The sequence below is a fragment of the Hippocampus bargibanti genome, linkage group LG01 (assembly GCF_051943395.1).
Source record: "Hippocampus bargibanti isolate YZ-2025 linkage group LG01, ASM5194339v1, whole genome shotgun sequence".
Classification (NCBI taxonomy): Eukaryota; Metazoa; Chordata; class Actinopteri; order Syngnathiformes; family Syngnathidae; genus Hippocampus; species Hippocampus bargibanti.
This window is the reverse complement of record NC_142734.1, coordinates 23,982,875-23,999,736: the sequence shown is the minus strand read 5'-3', so window position 1 is coordinate 23,999,736 and position 16,862 is coordinate 23,982,875. Positions and strand designations below refer to the sequence as shown.

Below are 16,862 nucleotides of genomic sequence, written 5' to 3'. Positions count from 1 at the left end.
ACTCAAAGACTCACAGAATATTGAGTTTTATGTCAACATAAACATTCAATGCAGCGTATGAAACCTTAGACTCTCTTCTTTCATGAGAAAAAAATAGTTAATTCCTAAACGATATGGGTCTGGAGTTATATGATCTTGAAATGAGGGCGGCTGTCCAAAATACAATGTAATATATACATATTGGTTTATATAGCGCTTGAACAACAGCTAAAGATGTAACAAAGTGCTAAAATTGAAAAAAAGGCAAATGCTCTCCCCTTGTGGAAGGGGAAAAACATTGTCTTTGTCTCTGCCTCCCTTCCTATTAGATTAGATACAATTAAATTAGATTTGCCTTTATTAGTCTCGCAGTGGTGAAATTTCACAACAGCAAAATGATGAATGGAAGAGGAAAGGAAAGAAAGAAGTAGAAAAACAAAATACATGAGCTGCTGTAAAGGCAGCCCCTCTCACAGCGCCATCTTGAAGTCAAAACAAGAACAAAAGCTAACAAATAATGTGACACATCATGAAAGACACACCCAGTCATTCAATATCACTTTGTGCACCCTCTTTGTTGCATGAAGCAGTACTAGATAAAAAAGGAGAGGATCAAAGTGTTCTTTTGACCAGTGGATCAGGGACCTCATGGTTGAATGTGCACGTCCGCTACAAGCTAAATGTTAAAGCAAACGGGAAGCTGTAGCATCCATTGACCAAAAGAGATTCTCTCATATCTCCTGTCCTTCATCAATCCGCTTCAATTCTCAGCCGCGACAGTTCCACTGATGCTCCCTTCATCTCATTTATAATAATAATAATAATAATAATAATAATAATAATAACATTATTATTAATAATAACAGTATTATTATTATTATTATTAATAATAATAATATTATTATTAATAATAATAATAATAATAATAATAATAATAATAATAATAATAATAATAATAATAATAATAATCCATTTGATTTTAAGCGCCACTGGTAGCTAGCTTTCTATCTATTTGAGTTACTTCCGGGTTGAGTGAACACTGGCTGCCGCTGCTCGCCGACAGAAAAATGTATCCTGTGACTGTAAAGTGACTGAGAGTTTTGAAAGGCGATTAGAAATCAAATGTATTATTATTATTATTATTATTATTATTATTAGATACGTGCGCCAGCGTTCACTCAACCCAAAAGTAACTCAAATAGATAGAAAACTAGCTATCTAGCTATTAGATAGCCAATAGATAGCTAGCTACCTAGCCAGCCAACTAGAAAGATATACTGTTAGCCAGCTACATAGATAGCTAGCTACACAGCTAGCTAGTTATCTAGATATATAGCTAATAGATAGCTAGCTAGGTAGCCAGCTTAGTCAGCTAGATAGCAAATAGAGGCTGGGCTTACGCACGACTCCTTCTACATTGGGAAATGGAGTCGTGGCGGCTAACAGTAGTTGCATTTGGGGCTCCTCAAGCCATGCATGCATCCATCCAACAGCAATGATCTTTCCGCTGAACAAAGCGGGGCTGTGAAAATGCAACAAAGCACAATGGCCCCAGAGCAATCTCGGTGGCCATGACAATCAAATGGCAGCGACACCTCCAAATCATAAAAAGTGCTGGCATATTGGTGCTGTCGAAAAGGCGCAAGCGCTCAGCGCAGTCTCTGCAACTTCAAGTAACTGCACCACTGAAATGTTTGTCATTATAACTCGGAAGTGAAAGGAAAAGAAGCAGAATTGAGACGGATTTTCAACACCGCACATCCTAAAAAAAGGAGGCGGTGATTGCAGGAGGCCATCTAAACTTACTTTGGACAAACGATGAATGACATCCTGAAGTGGTCGCCAGTCAGTCGCAGGGCACAAATCCAAACAAAGAAGCATTCACACCCATGTTCACACCGTTGTTGACCAGGAAACTGGCCCACACTGCCCCCGACAACTCACATACAACTGGAAGAAAAAACAAAGAGTTACTATTATATTTAAAAGAAAGACTGATTGAACGAAATTGGACAATTTGTCAAAAAAACACAATGTGACGTGGTTGGCAATTTCTGCTGAATTGGATGCAAACGTTAACATGCGCTACTTTCAAGCAAAAAAAAAAAAAAAAACACTTTGTATCCTGTTCACTATAGGGTGTGTGTGTGTGTGTGTGTGTGTGTGTGTGTGTGTGTGTGTGTGTGTGTGTGTGTGTGTGTGTGTGTGTGTGTGTGAAGGAGAGAGAGAGAGATAGAGAGAGAGAGCAAAGAGAGAGAGAGAGAGAGAAGGAGTGCGAGGGAGAGAAAGAGAGAGGAAGAAACGGAGAGAAAGAGAGAGGGAGAGAGAGAATGAGAAAGTGAGTGAGGGAGAAAGAGAGAGAGAAGGAGAGAGGGGAGGGAGAGAGAGAGTGAGAAAGTGAGAGAAAGAGAGCGATACTGAAACAAAAAGAGAGACACAGAGAGAGGAAGGAAGAGAGAGAGAGAGAGTGATACCGAAAGAGAAAGAGAGACAGAGAGAGGAAGAAAGAGAGAGAGAGAGAGAGAGAGAGAGAGAGAGAGAGAGAGAGAGAGAGAGAGAATGTGATACTGAAAGAGAAACAGAGATATTGGGAGAGGAGAGAGAGAGAAACAGAAAAAAAGACAGAGTGAGAGACAGAGAGAGACAGAGACACAGAGAAAGAGAGAGAGAGAGAGAGAGAGAGAGCGAGGAAGAGAGAGAGAGAGACTGAGATACTGAAATAGAAAGTGAGAGATAGATTGAGAGAGAGAGAGAGAGAGAGAGAGAGAGAGAGAGAGAGAGAGAGAGAGAGAGAGAGAGAGAGAGAGAGAGAGAGAGAGAGAGAGCGAGAGAGAGAGAGATATTGAGAGTGTTTGGGGTCGTCGCCATAGCAATGTAGCAAAACTGTTGGTGAAAAAAAAAAATCTCAACTACATTGTGTGTGTGTGTGTGTGTGTGTGTGTGTGTGTGTGTGTGTGTGTGTGTGTGTGTGTGTGTGTGTGTGTGTGTGTGTGTGTGTGTGTGTGTGTGTGTATGTTCCCTTTGTGAAGGGGATTTGTCCATTCTCGAAACGCACTTGCTCAAAGGCAAGCAGAAAACACAATCAAGGATATCTGAAACGAAATGTAACATACCCAAATCACAAACGCACCAGAAGGTGAAAATACGAATGGGAAATATGAATACAATGAACAGAGAGATACAAGAACAACTCTGACCACAACAAGAACGTGAAATACTAAAAATCTCAGCACGAGCAGTGGCAAGGCGAATAAATTCACCGGCGAACAACTGGCAGAAAGACACCACTTAAATACCAGGCTCAATAATTAAGAGATTGGCAACAGGTGTGTACAAGCTGGAAGGCACAACCCCACAACCTGCTGCCCAATCAGAACATGGCATACAGGAAATAAAGCAGTCACAAAGTTAGTAGAAAGCACCAGGGAGTGAAACCAAGATCAAGTCGGAATCATGCGGAGTCCAATGCCAAAGAGTACAATTGAGTCTTAAAGAGGCGGGTTTCACAAATGGGCACCGGGGGGTGACTCAGACGTGGCGGTGCCGGACTCTGCTATGATAGGTCCCCTTTATTGGTTTGAAATAAGTAGGAATTTTGTGTTGTCAAAGGACTTAGTTTTTCAGAAACTCCTGCAATGCAAGGTACTTTTTTGTATCTTCAGAATTTTTGAGAGCAGGGACCTATCATAGCAGAGTCCGGCACCGCCATGTCTGGACAGTAGGGATACTACAAGCTATGAAAGCAAACACGCAGCTGTAGCATATGACGAAAAGAGATTGTCTCACATATATATATATATATATATATATATATATATATATATATATCCGACATATATAGTTTGCTGACTAAGTTTCTTGGATAAGAAGCGAAACATCCGACTATATATATATATATATATATATATATATATATATATATATATATATATATATATATATATATATATATATATATATATATATAGTTTGCACCTTCAAAGAAGTACAGATGACGGCTGAAGAAACCTTTTCATCAACTCCTGGACAACTCCTGTACGACTGAGAGTTTACACAGAAATAATAATAATAATAATAATAATAATAATAATAATAATAATAATAAAATTACATTTCATTTCTAACTGCCTTTCAAAACTCTCAAGGTCACTTTACAGTCACAGGGCTTTTTTTCTGTGGGTGAGCAGCGGCAGCCACACGCGACAGCGTTCACTCATCCTGGAAGTAACTCAAATAGATAGAAAGCTAGCTAGCTATCTAAGGGAAAACTAATACAGTACATAGATAACTAGACGACTAATACAGTAAATACCAACGAGATAACCAGCTAGCTAGCTCATTAGCTAATAGATAGTTAATAGATAGCAAATAGATAGCACGCTAGACATCTAGATAGCTAATAGACAGTTTAATAGCTAGCCAATAGATGAAGTCTTCTTGAAGTCAAGCAACAGCTTTGTCTCTCATGAAGAATTTTATATCATGTGAATGTGAGACGAGAGACGAAGACGTATCACGATCGAAGTCAAGGTACTTGAAGTGCTGATGATAAAAGTCATTTGGCGCTCCATTTTTCCGAGTGCTCTTCAACTATCAGACAGGATGAGCAGATTTAGGTGGGATTTCAAACGACGGAATGTTCACGCTCCATCATTTTTCCGTTCACTCTGAATCCCATATAAGGCGTGTGTGTGTGTTAGTGTGTGTATACTTGTATGTGTATATGTGGGTATGCAGGCTTCAGTACTTATATGGGTGTGTTAATGGACACTTGCCTTTCTGCTGTTTTCAGAATCAGAATCAGAATCATGTTTATTGGCAAGAATATAAAACACACAAGGAATTTGTCTCTTTATTATCTCTAATTTATGCTGCACTAGTATCATCATAAGAAAAATAGAGGCACTATAGAGTTCTAATGTTGAAATGATTTCAGGGCGTTTAGGAAAGATTTCTCAGATAGAACACAGGCTCACAACAAAAAGCCTCACTTTGGGCTTTTTTTTTTTTGCTTCACCTGCTCACATCTACAATAATCCAAACAAGGGCGTGGAAAATCCTACTAGACCCTCTCCACCCTGCCCACCACTTTTTCCAGCGACTACCGATCCATGTGCAGCAAATCCAGCAGACATTAAAACAGCTTCTTCCCCTGTCGCCATTAACTCTCTAAACAGTAACCCAAATACAACAGTATAGTGCCTCCATTTTTCTTATTTTTCTTTTGACGACACTAGTGCAGCGTGTTCTACCAGAGACAAATTCCTTGTGTGTTCTACATAGTTGCCAATAAAGATTATTTTGCCCCAAAAAAAATCAAGACATTCTGATTCAAGACAAGGCCACGGAAAATCCTACTGTACCCGCCGAACTCCGCCCGCCACATTTTGCAGCGACTACCGATCAATGCGCACCAAATCCAGCAGACTTTGAAACAGCTTCTGCCCCCGAGGCCATTAACTCTCCAAAAAGTAACCAAAATAGAACTGTATAGTGCCATTTCTCTTATTTTTCTTATGATGATACTAGTGCAGCATGTTCTACTGGAGACAAATTCCTTGTGTCTTCTACATACTTGGCAATCGAGATGATTATGATTTTTATTGTCCAAGTATGTAGAACACTCAAGGAATTTGTCTCCGGTAGAACACGCTGCACTAGTATCATCCTAAAAAAGACCTGACAAATAAGTATGGAGGACACTCATATAGGCTAATCTAATCAAATTCGTTAATGTAAGTGTTACATCAGAGGAACAACTGCAAAGTATCAAGCAGACAGTAGTCTAAGTGAGTACAAAGCTGGAGCTACAAGGATTATATCGGTATGCTGTTTCACAGGGTTGTGCAAAATTGCAAAGAGGGATGAAACAGATTTGGGTTAATGAGCAGAGAGTTAATGGTGTAAAAGCTGGTGGGCAGGGTGCGGAGGGTCCAGTCGGATTTTCCGCTCTGTGTCAAGTATCAAGCAGACATTGGTTCAAGTGAGCACAGAGCAGGATGGCTTCGTACTCTGCCTAAAACACCTGATTCAATTGATGATGAACACTCATCATCAATTGAATCAGGTGATATTGTCTAAAAACTATTTATTAGCTAGCTATTAGCTCGCTAGCAAACTATTTATTAGATACCTATTTGCTAGCTAGCTAGATTGTTCTTCCAGCCAAACGTACATTTGGGTGTTACTCTCTTATGTACGTTATTTATCTGGCTATCTATCTAGCTGTCTAGCTGGCTACCTATCTAGCTATTTATTTGCTGTCTATTACATAGCTGGCTGGCTAGCTGGCTATCCAGCTATCTATCTATTTGCTACCTATCTATCCCCTTGAAGGGAATAGCCGCAAGGAAAAGAAGGAGAATCTACTGTAAAGTGTCCTTCAGTTTTGAAAGGCGCTTATGAATGAAATGTATTATTATTATTATTATTATTATTATTATTATTATTATTATTATTATTATTATTATTATTATTATTATTATTATCATCATCATCATCATCATTATTATTATTATACCATACAATACTGTACAATTGCTATCTGGTGGCTGGCTGGCTATTAGCTATTTATTGACTTGCTAGCTAGCTTTCTATCTCTTTGTCTTACTATTCTATTTGAGTTACTTCCGGGTTGAGTGAACGCTGGCGTGTGTGGCTGCCGCTGTACACCTGTCATGATCTGGTTGGCGACCAACGGGGGGCGCTGTCGGCCCTGCCGGCAGCCTCGCAGGTGCTGGTCGTTATAATCACTGTCACTTAAAAGGACACCCGGCACGACCATCCGTTGTCGGTCCATTGTTTGCTGCTTGTTTGCTGCATGCATTGTGTATGTGTTTGTTTAACCTTGGCGGACTTTTACTTTTGGTCTTCTTTTGCTACTTTGTATTTTTCCATTCAGATGATTTTGATGTTTTACATTTTGTTCCTGCTGACTTTATTTTAATACAATTTGTCAAACAACCTCCTGCTCCTTCTTGCCTGCTTTTTGGGATCCGTACCCGCCATCACCACCATGCAAACCGTGACAACACCCACAGAAAAACTTATCCTGTGAGGGTAAAGTGACCTTGAGAGTTTTGAAAGGCGCTTATAAATGCAATGTATTATTATTATTATTATTATTATTATTATTATTATTATTATTATTATTATTATTATTATTATTTAGAAAGCTCACTATTTATTAGATACCTATTATTCGCTATGTATTAGCTAGCTAGCTAGCTTTCTATCTATTAGAGTTATTCTGAGTTGAGTGAACGCTGGCGCATGTGGCTGCCGCTCCTCAACCACAGAAAAAAAAAAAAACTTTATCCAGTGCCTGTAAAGTGACCATGAGACTTATGAAAGGCGCTTATAAATTAAATGTATTGTTATTATTTATTATAAAATGATTGAAATGTGTCATGTTCATTGTTTAGTAATACCTGATAAAGACGAAAGATGTCTTCCTGTCCACTGACACCATAATTGTGCTTGTATTCATGAGATGATTCACGTGTCACTGTTGCATCAACATGACAGCTTTTTTTGAACGTCACCTTGAACGCACTTCACCAGCAGGGGGAAGCAAAAGACCAAGTTGTGTGTGAGCAAGCCAGAGGCGCTGTTGGTCCCTCAGACTTTGATTGAGTCTGCCTGGTTCGTCCCAGAAAGGAACAGGCCTATCACGGAACGTCTGTGCAGGCTCTCCGTCGTACAGGAGTGGTCCATCCATCGAGGGACCTATCACAGAAGCGCCATCACCATCACGACCACTGACATCATAACCATCATCCATTCTGCATCGATCTGGATCACAGATGGCATGTTGAGGTCCAACTGCGAACACATGAGGATCTTAAAACCGGAATAACATTTGGAAAGTTAACTTTGGAACTTTGTGGTGGATTCCCGAACTTTCGGCTTGAACTCTCTTTGGATCTTCCACCATGGTGCATTCCATCATGTTGGTTCTGGCTCCTACTCTGTGGCTGATGTTTGCGGCGACCGCGATTCTCAATGAGCACCCCGAGGTCCCGGATGCATACCCGGAGCAGCACCGGCGAGTGGCTCGCTTGGCCGACGAGGAGGAACAGCAGTCCATCTCCGCCCGACTCTTTCCCAATGACTCTGTGACTTGGCCGCAGTTCACCCAAGTTTCCAACGCGTCAGATCCACAGGATGCCTCTCGAGACCCATCCCCCGGACTCTTCAATCCTTTCTACCCGCTGAGGCAAGGTTCCTACGCCGCCTATGCGACCGTTGTGGCAGCTGGCCTGCTGCTGGTGGTGGGTGTCGTGGGCAACATGGCCATCATGTGTATTGTGTGGAACAACTTCTACATGAGGTCAGCCTGGAACTACCTATTGGCCAGCGTTGCATTCTGCGACTTCCTGCTCTTGCTGCTCTGCCTGCCTGTGGAGCTGATCAACTGGCTGTCGCATCGGCGCATCCTGCCCGACATCACCTGCCGATTGGTGCCCTACATGGAGGTAGCTGAGGGTGGGGCGGGTGTGCTCTTCAGAGCGTTCATCATATCATGATGGTGGTGGTCACGGATGAATTCATTTGTCAGCCGCTTTTAACACACATATATATCATACAAACAATATACAGTGAGACCTCAACTTACAAACTTTTTGTCTTACAAACGTCAAATTTATGAAAATTAAACCTTATAATAAGCACTATTTTCATAATACACACCCACCACGGCTAGCGGAGTGATCTTGGGCGGAAGCACACGACCGAACAGCACCAGAGGTTAAGTTACCAACAGTCCTTATGGAAGGTGACTCTCCTTCCATAAGCCATCAACGACCATCAAAAAGGTAAATAAAACTTTATTTTACACCACAGTTTATTTCTTTAATTGCAGTCCTTATGTAAGGCGCCTCTCTTTCCAAACAGAAATTCCCTTTGACCTTCGACCTCCAACGCCATTCCATCAAGCCATAAATGACCATCACAAATGTAAATAAAGTGACTTTATGATACAATTCAGTGTATTTCTTTCATTGCAATACAATAGCACATTTACTATACATAGAATAAGGTATGTTGTGTGTAGTTTTAAGGCTTATTTAGTTGAAAAGTATATTTTATGGAAACCCAGGAACGGATTATTTCCATTTTAATGGTTTCCTATGGGAATTCTTTTTTTGAGATACACACTTTTCGCCTTACACACTCTGTCTGGGAACCAATTAAGTTCGTAAGTTGAGGTCTCACTGTATGTGTGTTTGTGTATAAATATATACGGAAAGGTCTTGAGGTCAATCCCTAGTCAGCTCTGTACATGTATTGTATATGTATGTATGTAACATCCGACTTAACGACCGGGTTCTGTCCCAACCAAACGGTCGTAAGTCCAAATGGTCCTAAGTTGAAACCCATTCAAAATGTTGAATAGAGACTCAGTGCTAAATGACTTGAAAATGATTTGATTCGGTCCCATGTGCCCGAGTGTGATGCTCTAGTTCAATCAGCATGTCATGCATGTTTTGGGAACGTGGAAGGGAACCGGAAGACCTGGAGAAAGCCTGCACGGGTCCGGGGAGAACATGCAAACTCCAGGAAGTCAAGGCTTTAACCCGCGACCTCTGCATCTCGTGGCCACTACTCGGCTACTCAATCAATCCATCCATCTCTCTGTCTGTCTATCAGTAACAAAACACGGCTATGGTGGGAGGGGGGCTAATCATTGCCTTTCAGATCACACTGTTATTGGCCAAATGAGCATTCAAGTCTCCCAGCAGAACAGGGGAGTCCCCAGCTGGAGCACTCTCCAGCACACCCTGCAAGGACTCCAAAAGGACGGGTACGTGGAGCTGCTGTTTGGTTTTGGTACATATACACTAAAAGCAGCCAGGACCAGTCCCTCCACCAAAACGGTGGAGTGAGGGAATCTACTTGTCCCAACCCATCTTGAGAGAATTGGTACCAGAGCCCAGGCTGTATGTGGAGGCAATTCGGATTTGATAGAGCCAGAAGTTCTCTACCTCACACACCAGCTTGGGCTCCTTCCCAACAAGAGAGGTGACATTCCACGTCCCTAGATTTAGCTGCTGTAGCCGAGAATTGGAACGCCAAGGTCTGACCGTCAGTTCACATTGCACCCGACCCACTTTGGCCCCTACCATAGGTGATGAGCCCATGAGAAGGGGGATCCACGTTGCCTCTTCGGGCCGAGCCTGGCCAGGCCCCAATGGGTTTAACCAAACAATCTCCACTTCTTGGCCTTGCTCCAGGGGTGGCCGATGTAAAGGCAAGGGAAACCGAGGTTGATATTTCTTATTCTCGTCTCATTGGAACGAAATGAGTAGCTGGAACCCCAAAGCAGTCGACAAGAGACAGTAGATCCGTTCAGATAGTTTAATGAAGCTTCGCAAATCCGCACCGATCGATAGTAAACAAACTAGAGGTGCTGGTCTCAAATGTGGACCAGGAGAAATACAAAATAAAGAACACCGAAGGGGGGCAAAGGGAAAACCAACCCTCGCACCCCACGAACGGGAAAGTACAGGCACAAAAAGGTGCGACGAGCGCAACTACCGACTCCAACAGTGGGTCTTAAACTGGGTCTTAAACTTTACGAGTGATTTTTGGAGGATCGTGCATCAAATGGCACGATGAGGTCATATGGCAACCAAATCACTTACCGTGTGATTTGTCAGGTGGTGTCTCTGGGCGTCATTTCCTTCACACTGTGCGTTCTGGGCATCGACCGTTTTCACGCCGCCACCAGCTCGTCGCAACGAAAGACACGGCGAGTGGAACGCTGTCGCTCAGTCCTGGTCAAGTTGGCCGTGGTTTGGGTTGCCGCCGTACTGCTGGCCAGTCCTGAGCTCTTCTTATGGGACGTCACAAGCACTGGCCATGCCACCGATGTGGACTCCTGTTCCATCAGCATCTCCAGCCCATCTTCTTTGCCCCTACATGACTCCCTGCACTCGCTCCTGCACAGATACCACCAGGTGAGTAGACGGCCCCATTGCCAGTCGCTAACCGAATGCCGTTAATGTTTTTCCAGCAGGATTATCATGTAGGATTAGATTGGAATAGCCTTTATTAATAATAATAATAATTAATAACACATTTCATTTCAAAACTCTCAAGGTCACTTGACAATCACAGGATCAGTTTTCTGTGGGTGAGCAGCGGCAGGCGCATGCGCCAGCATTCACTCAACCGGGAATAACTCAAAGAGATCAAGTTAGCTAGCTAGCTAATAGATAACTAAGAGATAGATAGATAGATAGATAGATAGATAGATAGATAGATAGATAGATAGATAGATAGATAGATAGACAGCTAATAGATAGCAAATAGATAGCTTGCTAAGTAGCCAGCAACGCTAACCCATTTTTTTCCAAGACAACGCGCAAGATCAAGTTAGCTAGCTAGGAAATAGATAACTAATAGATAGCTAGCTAGCTAGTTAGACAGCTAATAGATAGCAAATATTAGTCTGGCAGTGGAGAAATTGACAGTTCACAGCAGCAAAGTGATGGAAGAAAGAGGAAATAAAAGGAAGAAGTAGAAAAACAAAATACAGGAGAAGTTCTCGATGAAAGTGGATAGGATCAAAGTGTCCTTTTCACCAGAGGATCAGGGACGTCATGGTGAAATCTGCAAGTCTGCTACAAGCTAAATGTTGAAAGCAAACATGAAGCTGTAGCATCCATGACCAAAATAGATTTATTCACATCTCCTGTCCCACGTCAATCTGCTTAAATTCCTAGCCGCAACACTTCCACATCGGCGCGCTCTTCTTCTTTTCATTGGGGGCTCCTCAAGTAATGCATTAAACCTTAAACCTCCATAGCGATTTAATTTAGACCGTGCTTACAACAGTTTCTTCAGTCGTTACCACATAGTCATGTAAATGTAGTGAGATCAGAGCTAATGGAGCAATCAGGACCAGTAATCAGATTAGCTTCAGGGAGTAGTCTAGTGCTCCCCGAACCGTAGAGCAGGGACCTATCAAAGCAGAGTTCCGGCACCGCCACCTCTCGACAGTTGGGATATAGGGCTAGAACTACCAGCACAATTTTAGTTTTCTGACAAAGCTTTTCAGATGAGAAGCAAAACATCCGACACCTTAAAAGAAGTCCAGATGACGACTGAAGAAACCTTTTCCTCGATGGACCACTCCTGTACGACGGAGAGCCGACGCTTTGGTTTTCAGTACCTGGCAGCATGCGAGTCATCTTGTTATTTTTCAGGCTCGCATGTGGTGGACGTTCGGCTGTTACCTGTGCCTGCCTGTCATCTTCACTGTCCTCTGCCAAATGGCCACTCGCAACGTCCACAGTGACTCCAGCTCCGCCTACAAGCAGCGGAGCCACGACGACATGTCCTCGAATCATGTCCAACGACATCATCGGAAGGCCCATGAGCAGCGGCTCAACTGCACCTTGTTAGCATTAGTGCTAGTGTACACCACCTGCACTCTGCCTGAACACATCGGCAACATTACCTTGGCAAACACCAACGTCACCATCTCAGTGGACACGGCGTCCAGGCTGGCGCTCTTGTATCACTTTCTCTTGTTCCTCAAGTGCTCCGTCACCCCCGTGGTCCTGCTGTTTTTATGTAAGGTAGGTTATTTAAATAGAGTGATCCCTCAGCGTACAAACTTAATTGGTTCCCAGAAAGTGTGTAAGAGGCGAAAAGTTTGTCTGCCAAACATTTATTTCCCATTAAAAATAACATTAAAATGAGAATTATCCGTTCCTAGGTCCCCATAAAACATAACTTTCGACTAAATATGCCTTAAAACTACACAAAATATATTTTATTTTATGTATCATAAATGTGCTATGGTATTGTAATGAAATAAATAAACTAGTGTATAATAAAGTCCTTTTATTGACCTTTTCAATCTCTTCTATTGGCTAAGACTGTTGCTTAGACAACATGGACGCCACATACGCACCCTTAATAGGGTGCGTGTGTGTCGCTTTCTCGGTCAGGGGCGTTCCAAACGTGACGTCACGTGGGGATCGTCATCAACTTGAAAACAAGACTTCCTGAATATTCAGCGTGAGTCTTAAAACGTCAAATATAGCTATATGCGGTGGAATCTTTGTAAAATATGCTCAGTAGAAGTCATTTGAAGTGATTTTACAAATTATGGACACAACTTGTCCGAAGGCGTCGGTTGTCCTTTAACACTACCCTGCGGTGGGGTCTTTTTCGGTCCCATTATAGCAAAAGTACTCCACTCGATAACAAACCACATCTGCACTCATATAGAAAGCAGTGACAAAAATTAGTCCGCCAGCCACCGTGGCGCTATTCGACCGTGAGGTGGTGTTCATCCGCTGAAAACTAGTCCGCCAGCCACTGTGGCGCCGTGTGGTTTGGTTCGTCCGCGGAAAACTAGTTCGTCTGCCAAGACTATATGCTCGCAAATGTAATGTTCGTAAGGTGAAAAGTTTGTGAGCTTAAGTGTTCGTAGGCAGAGGTATTACTGTACCTGAATATCAGATTTACACATCTATGTGTACATACAATGTGTACATACAATGACATACAATTTGAATCATATTCATCACTGGATGAGTAACAAGAAAGCATCCACACCAATGTGTTCGGTTTGCAGGCGCTGGGTCGGGTTTTCGTGGACTGCTGCTGCTGCTGCTGTCGTGCATGTCAGGAGAACTCGGTTGAAGGTTCTGCTCACTTCCCACTGAAAGCAACCAAAGAAACCGGCAACTTCTTCGACAACACGAAAGACGCGTCGCCCATCTTGTCTATCTCCAGTTAGAGATAATAGTGCTCCTTCTTCATTCTTTTCTCATTCTATACCACTTCCTACCTTTTCACAATCAGAATCATCCTGATTGGCCAAGTATGTAGAACACACAAGGAATTTGTCTCCGGTAGAACACGCTGCACTAGTATCATCCTAAAAAAGACATGTCAAATAAATACAGAGGACGCTCATAAAGGCTAATCTAATACAATCAAATTCCTTCATGTAAGTGGTACCTCTGGATTTGGTGCACATGGATCAGTGGCGCCTGACTGAGAGGAGTCACTGGAAAAGGTGGTGGGCAGGGTGCGAAGGGTCAAGTAGGATTTCCCGTGCCCTTGTCTTGAATCAGAATGTCTTGATTTTTTTTTTTTTTTTGTTGCAATAATCGGGATCAGAATCATCTTTATTGCCAAGTATTTAGAATACACAATGAATTTTTCTCCGGTGGAACACGCTGCACTAGTATCATCATAACAAAAATGGAGGCATTATATAGTTCTATTTGGGATACTGTTTATAGCGTTAATGGCTTGTCGGAAGAAGCGGTTTCAATGTCTGCTGGATTGGGATCGGTCGTGCCTGCCTGAGGGGAGTCACTGGAAAAGGTGGTGGGCAAGGTGCGAAAGCTCCAGTTGGATATTCCATGCCCTTGTCTTGAATCACAATGTCTTAAATGTTTATTTGTAAATCATAATCATCTTTACTGCCAACTTTGTAGAACACCGGTGGAACACACTGTCCTAGTATCGTCATGAAAAAAATGCAAAGAGGCACTATACAGTTCCATTTGGGTTACTGTTTAGAGAGTTCATGGCGACGGGGGAAGAAGCGGTTAAAATATCTGCTGGATTTGGTGCACATGGATCGGTAGTGCCTGCCTGAGGGGAATCGCTGGAAAAGTTGGTGGCCAGGGTGCAAAGGGTCCAGTTGGATTTTCGATGCGCTTATCTTGATTTCTTGCAGTGATCAAGTCCTCGGGAGTCGGCTCTACGTCTATTTCCTGTTTTTACGTGTTGCCCTCTTCCTCTCTGAAGCATCATCTGTAGTCACGATAGGTAGGATATTCGGGGAAAGATTTGACAAGGCAATTTTTAAAAAAAGAAAAAAAAACAATTTAGCATATGGCAGAGATACATAAAAATGATGTTTTAGTCGCAGTTCCAAATAACCGTGTTTAGTTTCAATGTGAAAACAAAAGAAAATCAAGTCAAGGTCGCTGAACTGGAATTGCTACAAATTCTTCTTGGCTATGATTTTTTTTGTTTTTGTTTTTTTTTTTCTTTGTGAAAAATGTTAAGTAACAATCTTGAGCAATCTAATACACTAACGTGACCATTTGTGCACTTTGCATTTGAAGACCAATGGCTTGATGGCCCTTTGTCGTCATAATAACAATGTCATCCAAGTGACTCATCTATAAGTCATTTATTAATAACCAGGAGACGAAAGTGACGCTCAATGCTTTGCGCTTGTACTGGGCAGTATTTTCGCAGCCCCGCTTCGTTCAGCCGAAAGGTCGCTGGTGTTGGACAGTCTGAGGCTTGGAATTGAAGAGCATTGACGTGGGACAGCGGATGTGAGACAGTCTGTCTTCGTCAATGGATGCTACGGCTTCGTGTTTGCTTTCAACATGTAGCAGACATGCACCTAATCCACTGGTGAAAATGAGGCGTTGATCCTCTCCTTTTTCATCTAGAACTGCTTCATGTACAGCAAGTGCTGAAGAATGAATGACTCTCTGTTCCAGAATGGCTGCCTTTACAGCAGCTCCTGTATTTTGTTTTATGACTTCTTCCTTTCCTTTCCTCTTCCTTTCATCATTTTTCTGCTGTGAAATGTCCATTTCTCCACTGAGACTAATAAATTCTAATCCAATCCACTCCAGCATCTACGTGAAAGAATGACTGTCAAAAGCCTGAAATAAAAAAAAAATAACTTCAACTTCAGCATTGATGATGTCATCACTTGACAATTATGTTCCTTTATATACTATCATACAAGAAAATCAACAACAATAATAGCTGGCTATTTATTAGCTATATGGCTATCTAGCTAGTTAGCTAGCTGTCTAGCTGGCTATCTACTAGCTATCTGTTAGCTAGCTAGCTAGCTAGCTTTCTATTTATTCAAGTTACTTCCGGGTTGACTGAACGCTGGCGCATGTGGCTGCAGCTGCTCACTTGCAAAAAATCCAATCCTGTGACTGTAGCGACCTTGAGAGTTTTGAAAGGCGCTTATAAATGAAATGCATTTATAATAATGATAATAATAATAATAATAGTAATAATAATAATAATAATAACAATAATAATAATAATAATAAATTATTATTATTATTATTATTATTATTATTATTATTATTATTATTATTATTATTATTACAGTAAAGTCTCGTTATATCGATATTCTCGGGAGTCGGAAAAAATATCGATATCACCGGACTATCGATATATCCGATCCTGCGGCATGTAAATTTTCTCCTTGCGTTCATAGAAATAGTATCGTAATAAGCAGTACTATCGATATAGCCGATATCGATATAACGAGACTTTACTGTATTATTATTATTATTATTATTATTATTATTATTATTATTATTATTATCCATCAATTTTCCGTAACGCTTATTCCTCCATAGGGTCGCGGGAGGTGCTAGCGCCTATCTCAGCTGTCTTCGGGCACGAGGTGGGGGATTTGCAGGGAATTGCAGGGCACACAAATAATTGCGGGGGAATTGCAGGGCACACAAAGACGTACAACAGTCACTCGCACACTCACACCTCGGGACAATTTGGAGTGGTCAATCTGCCTCCCATGCATGTTTTTGGAGTGTGGGAAGAAACCGCAGGACCGGGAGAAAACCCACACATGTCCGGGGAGAACATGCAAACTCCACACAGGGAGGCCGGACCGGGACACGAACCGGCAACCGGGAATTGCAGGGCACACAAAGACGTACAACAGTCACTCGCACACTCACACCTCGGGACAATTTGGAGTGGTCAATCTGCCTCCCATTCATGTTTTTGGAGTGTGGGAAGAAACCGCAGGACCGGGAGAAAACCCACACGTGTCCGGGGAGAACATGCAAACTCCACACATGTGGAAAAAAATGTATTAGTTGAATAGTTGT

General features: G+C 42.1%; 1 protein-coding gene across 1 annotated transcript; it reads left to right on the top strand.

Annotated features, from left to right (window-relative positions):
* The first annotated feature begins 7,681 nt into the window (after positions 1–7,681).
* Positions 7,682–15,675, top strand: gpr37l1b (G protein-coupled receptor 37 like 1b). The gene is made up of 4 exons (XM_089004726.1): positions 7,682–8,456; positions 10,641–10,940; positions 12,192–12,566; positions 13,574–15,675. Exons 1-4 carry the CDS (start codon positions 7,914–7,916, stop codon positions 13,736–13,738), a joined length of 1,383 nt encoding a protein of 460 aa, XP_088860852.1. The 5' UTR covers positions 7,682–7,913; the 3' UTR covers positions 13,739–15,675.
* Positions 15,676–16,862: the final 1,187 nt, after the last annotated feature.

What these genes read in the sequence shown, in the direction of transcription:
- gpr37l1b (XM_089004726.1), top strand. Translation starts at nt 7,914, where the DNA reads ATGGTGCATTCCATCATGTTGGTTCTGGCTCCTACTCTGTGGCTGATG. An exon ending in TCCTGCACAGATACCACCAG is followed by an intron (nt 10,941 to 12,191) that starts GTGAGTAGACGG and finishes GTTATTTTTCAG; the next exon opens with GCTCGCATGTGGTGGACGTT. An exon ending in TCCTGCTGTTTTTATGTAAG is followed by an intron (nt 12,567 to 13,573) that starts GTAGGTTATTTA and finishes TTCGGTTTGCAG; the next exon opens with GCGCTGGGTCGGGTTTTCGT.